This window comes from Sceloporus undulatus, chromosome 4 (genome assembly GCF_019175285.1).
Source record: "Sceloporus undulatus isolate JIND9_A2432 ecotype Alabama chromosome 4, SceUnd_v1.1, whole genome shotgun sequence".
NCBI classification, from domain to species: domain Eukaryota; kingdom Metazoa; phylum Chordata; class Lepidosauria; order Squamata; family Phrynosomatidae; genus Sceloporus; species Sceloporus undulatus.
The window spans coordinates 212,253,954-212,259,953 of record NC_056525.1 but is presented as its reverse complement, the minus strand read 5'-3'; the positions used below and the strand labels follow the sequence as shown (position 1 = coordinate 212,259,953).

General features: G+C 40.3%; 1 protein-coding gene across 2 annotated transcripts in view; it reads left to right on the top strand.

The window, feature by feature from the left end:
• Positions 1-6,000, top strand: part of ZNF704 (zinc finger protein 704) — an 89,273-nt gene that overhangs the window by 19,170 nt on the left and 64,103 nt on the right. For both annotated transcript variants that reach the window (XM_042464224.1, XM_042464223.1), the window contains exon 2: positions 2,513-2,760. In XM_042464224.1, the coding sequence (XP_042320158.1) occupies positions 2,513-2,760 (248 nt within the window). The remainder of the gene's footprint in view (positions 1-2,512; positions 2,761-6,000) is intronic.

Sequence of the window (6,000 nt, the reverse complement as noted above, 5' to 3'; positions counted from 1 at the left end):
TACAGACAGGCCAAAATAAAGCTGATTCGGGTCACTTTGGAGGTATGTTGTTCAAATGATGCATGCGTTCTAAGAGTCCAGAAGTCATGCCAAAGTCATGCTCCAGTCCTTAGGACTGGAGCATGGCTTTGGCGTGGCTTCTGGACTCTTAGGACGCATGCATCATTTAAACAGCATACCTCCAAGTCACCCAAAGCAGGTTTATTTTGGCCTGTCTGTATGGGGCCTATGTTCTGAGTACAGTATATGCAGAGTTTCTTGAAGAGAGAAATATGTTGATTGAGAGAGCATCACTGGATGCACTCTGAGCATCATCTGAGAAGGGCTACATCCACACTGCAGCCTGATAACACTTGAACTGCCATGGCTCAATGCTATGGACTTCTGGGATTGGTAGTTTTCTGAGATATTTGGCCTTCTATATCAGAGAGCTCTGGTGCCACAATTGACGACATTTCCCAGAATTTCATATCATTTACCCATGGCAGTTAAAGTGGTGTTGAATTGGATTATTTCTGCAGTGTGGATGCAGCCAAGAAGAGTATTGTTAGATCCTGATGAGGTGAGACTTCATCTGTTTATGGGAATGTGACACCAACGAAAAGCCATCTCCTTAGTGGAGGTGGACTGTTGTTTTGTTAACTGTTTATTAACAATTTCTCATTTTGGTGACCAATCAAAACATTATTTAGCAGTTTCTTGTATCTGCTTAATACCTCTGCACTTTCGTTATCAAATAGCTTTATGATTCTGCCCATTTGCCTATTGTCTTGAACAGGAAAAGGATGAACTTTGGGATTTTTCCCCCCCAGAAAAACAGCAACACTCAGAGTACTGTTAGCAGTGGATAACCACACTTGGAGCCTTGAAAACTCTTGCAGTTCTGTGTTTTTATGATGTGCTTATTCATTTTGCCACATAAGGGTGAAATCTCAGGTACTCCATGTGCCACCAGCTTCATCATATGCATTTATCAGAGTAACTTTATACTGTCTGGCATCATTATTTTTATGCTTTCATGAAAGTAAACCCACAGTGGTCAACAGTCAGTAGAGTTTCACAGTTGTGATGAAGAATGTACAAGTGGGCAAAATATGACCATCCAAATGTTGCATTGCAGCTCCCAGCATTCCAGACCACTGGCTAGGGCTGATGAGAGTTGCTATCCATCAACATATGAAGGACTCCACTTGTTCCCTGTCTGATTAACATCAGCCTTCTAAGATGAGCTACTGCACACAATGTTCCATCTTTACTCAAATTGGTCACTTTCCTTCAAATTGCTGTTCTTTTTGCTAACTGTCCTAAGTTGACCTCATCTCATGGCAACCTTGTGGATGAGACATCTCCAAAATCCCTTGTTCTCATCTGCTTTGCTTAGGTCCTGCAAGCTCAGGCCCATGGTCTCCTTGATTGAATCTAGTCATCTGGCCTGTGGTCTTCCTCTCTTTCTACTGCCTTCCACCTTTCCTATTATCATTGTCTTTTCTAATGACTTATGTTTTCTCACAATGTGGCCAAAATACGATTTAGTCATCTGGCTTCCTGGGATGGACTTGATCCATTCTAGGGCCCAATTGTAAATAAATAGAGCAAGAGGCATTTGTCAGGATGGTGGGGCTTGGGGCACATTTCTTCACAGAATGACTAAAGGATCTGGAAATTTTAGATTGGTGAGGAGGGAAATAGAGGCTGATAAAAAAATGTTTATTGGATGTGGAGAGGGAGCTTTCCCCCCCTTTGTCTTGTTGGGTCAAATGTCCCTTTATGGAAATATAAACATAATTATATGGCTGTAAATGAAGGGAAACAACATGTGCCAGTCCTTTGTAATTTGTTATATACATAAGGACTCTTAAACCCAGAGCAGGTATGGGTTGAGCAAAGTGGATTGGAGAGAGGAGTTGGTTTGGTGAGTTTGGATAGTGTGGATTGTAAATATAACAGATAATATATGTCAGAGGTTTTGTTGTACATATTGCAACTGGAAGATAAAAGCCTCCAAGGGCTTTGGAAGGAGTCAATTGTGTTTCTGCCTTATTTCAGAGGAATGGACACAAAACCAAATCCAAACCAACCAACAGCTGCTAAATGGATCTCCACACAGAAGCAATGTTCTGAATAGGAGATATGAGAAGAGGGACTGCTTAGCAGAAGACTCAGTGAAGAAAAGCAAATTTCTATAAAGAAAAACTACATTTACAGAGATGTCTTGGACATGGGGAAAGACAGTCCAGAATTAAGATGGGGTGCTGTCCACTGAGGACACCTTTCTGAATATCTCTGTTGCTCTTAATCAATCTGTGGAAGACACACTCAGAGGGGTACTCATGACAATTTACATATATTTCTAGGAAGGGAAGGGAAGAGGTTTCCTGATGTCTGTAAAGCAAATATAGTAGTAATGTGAGTCAGACCTTCTAAATTGATTTGGGTGCCTGGAGGCTATGTCTGCCCCCTCTTTTAAAATGAATGGGGGGAAAAATCTAATAATCCTCTTTTAATTTTTCAGGCAACCAGCATAAAGCGTGAAATGACCTTCACAGCATTTCATCAGGAGGACCTGAAAAGTGATCTGAATCAAAAGCTGTCAGACCAACATTTTTTTCTTTTGGCTATGAAGGAAGAGGATTCAAAAACAGCAGACACCAAAAAACCCAGCAGAATCCATGAGCATGAAAAAGAAACCACTCGTTCAGTCTGTCTTCTTGAACAGAAGCGAAAAGTTGTATCTTCAAACATTGATGTGCCTCCTGCAAGGTAGGGAACTTGAAAAATGAGGAAAGCATGGGTGGCTTTTTCCCCTAGAAAAAAAATTACAGTACTGTAAATCAAATTGAAATGGAAAGTAAGTATTGAAAAAAGAGCACTCTCTTCTATCATTCCTCCCACCTCAACATGTCATAATAAAACACTCCCTGTGTTCATTAAACTACAGTTTCTTGTTACATCCAAATGACAATGTAGACAGTGGCAGATCAGGAGCAGGTTTCACAAGGCAATGCCATGGTGACAGTACTGGAACCGTGAAAGCTGGGTACATTTTTTCCAAACATCAGAAAAATAAAACAGACCCTGCTCATTTTGTAAAGGTTTGCTCAGAGCTTGGGGGGGGGGGGGGATCCCTGCCAGCAGATTCTAGGTATTATAGTTCAAAAAATTAGTTTTTCCATGTTCTGCTTGCACTAAATCCTGATTTAGCTTTATGTGCAATCCAGGCGGCAGCTTTAACCTTTGTATATTCATGTACATTCTCTTCATGTGTCAGAAAAATCAGTTTTATGGATGCGTATTTATGCTGTTCATAGAGTTTGTCTACTGTGTTTTATGGGGATTTGTGAAGTAAAAAATTAAAACACTATAAAAGATAAAACAACATTCACAAACACATTCAAAGCAGAAGCAGAATTTATTTTATTAAGGATATTTTTTATTTAATTGGGAAAAAAACTATGAATATTGTTCTAAGGTGTAATAAAAGAAAATACTAATTACAATAAACCTAGAAATAGTGTCATAGCATGACCACCATCCACTCATCACAAATGTTTATGGTTAGCAATTAAAACAGAATTTAACAAAAAAGATTTATGGTTGGTTTTGGTTTCCCCCCCACACCAGCTACATTTTCAAGCTGTGGTCTTCCATTTATAATATTTTTCAAAATTAGAAACTTCCGTATAAAGCCAAGTAAGTGCAACTTGTAGAATAAGGGATCAGTGGTGTTTGTTTTCTAGAAATACTATGGCTTCTAGGACATCTTACATTTATATTTATTCTTCACTTTGTGCAGGTGGTATCATTCAAGTATACATAACATGCCACGATTGTCCAAACTCCTACTTACAGTAGACTGCAGGTTTCATTTTGACTATCCTGTTTCCACCATAATCTCTAGTAGAAATATGTGTTTTCTCTCTCTCTTTCATCACTCTCCTTTCTCTTCTCTCTCTCAGCGTTTGCCTTGGGGCATTAGCAAAAGACTCATAAAATATATTTACCGTAAGTGTATTTGCATTACTGTGGAAGTCATTCTGTGTTTTGTTTTATTCTTCCTAGTACTTTGCAGGGGGACTGCACATTATTAACCTTTTCCAGAATTGGAGATGGTAGGCACCTATGATTTTGTTCTGGACATTAGTTTGTATAAAAGCTTGCTGTGAAAATGGATTGAAATTGTGGCATTGATTTGGAACTGGGATTCTTTCTCAGCTTTCTCTCTAAGAAGCAAGGGGATGATTTGAAAGGCTTTAGACTTGCATATCTTGATATCCATCACTAATTGCTTGGTGCTGTGGTAACCATTAGTGAGCTCACAATGAAATAACAAATGAAGTAAGGAAGAAAGGGAGCTGAAGGCAGAAGAAAAGGTAAGAGTCTTTTTTTAAAAAAAATGTGTTATGTTTTGCAAGAGAATATTGTGAGAGACCATGGAAGTAATAGCTCTTTCTCCAGTGAAAGTTTAGCACCCTAATTGCAATGGTGCTGAATAAAGCATGCTAGCTTTTGTTTCTAGGAACTAGCTGAAGAATCTCAGTTGGAGTTTTGTGTGAAATTTCAGAAAGCAAAGAGCAGGGGGTGTGGGAGGGAGAGAGGATTTGTTATTGTCTTTAAAATGGCAGAGATCATGACCGACGAATACAGGGTGAACTGGCTGTCTTAGGGCTCAGTTGTGACAACTTGTAACAGCAGCCCAATCTCTATGGTAATAAAGACACATTTCATTGCTGCCACTCCCTTGACAATATAAGTGAACCTTGAGAATAGCATAGCCCATTTGTATGTAAACAAGCAGACCAGAGCATTGTTATTTGCAGTCATGGTTGTCTAATACAATGACAGAAACACCAAAGTCAGATATGCAGTGGGAGGAATGAAGGCAGACCGTGTGTACAATAAGGCTAATTTTCAGTTTAATAAATACTTTTTAAGAAAAGGCTGAGGTTATGCCATCTGAATTGGCCCTTAATCTAAGAGTTCTTTAAACTATCAACAATTGTGGCAGCTAGATGGCTTCTGGCTCACATTTTACTTCTTACAACTGCACAGTAAGAAACATAGCTTGTCTTGTTGATGATACTAAGCTTTTCACAACTGATATATTTTCAGATGTGGTTTTTATCATGCAATCATTCAGCCTAATCCATGGAATTTTATAGGCAGTCCAGACAACATCTCCCACCTGTCACCCCCTCCTTCCGACGAAATTCTTTCTTTCATATTTCCTTTTAAAAAATTAGTCAAGAACAGTGATTCCCAAAGTGGGTGGTGCACTCCCCCTAGGGATGTGGAAAGATCCAGGGGGCAGTGAGAGAAAAGGGGGTAGCAGGAGGGCATTCAGTTAAAGTATTGGTGTGTAAGAAAGATAGAGGGAACCAGCAACCTTTAGGACCATGGTGGGGATGAGGGTTGCATGAAACTTCTTTTCAGGGTCTTTTAAAACCACAACACAACCTTGCTGAACATTTAGCGTAGTGGTATCTCCCACTCTTCACCTGCACACACGAGCTCACTCCCTTAGCTGCATCTTTCACTGGTGGAGGCAGGGACAGTTGGGAAACTCTGTGGGGCTTGGGTGCAAGACATCACTTCTATGGCTTGGAGTGGCACCATTTTGGGACAGACTGATTGACTGGAGGAAGGAGTTAGAGCACATGGTAGTGTGGGACAAGCGGCGGTAAAAGGGAGCTTTCAAATTTGAAACCCTGTTTAAGCTTTATGGGCTTTGCTGAGACTTGGCTGGCAGGTTGGAGCTGCTCTGCTCCTTCTGTTTTCTTTCATCTGACAGGCAGTGAGAAGATGTAATAGAAGAAGTAATGTTTGTTTATGTGTGTGGAAAGAGCAGTTGAAGCTGGTGAAGACATGTCTCTGGTGAAGAAGAGGGAGGAGTATCTGGGCTTGATTCAGTCTTTCACCTTGGAGCAGCCCTTATAGCTAAAATCTCTCTCCCTGCCAGTCTCCAGTCCAGAGCACATGGCTTCTGTAAACCCCCTGCATGTG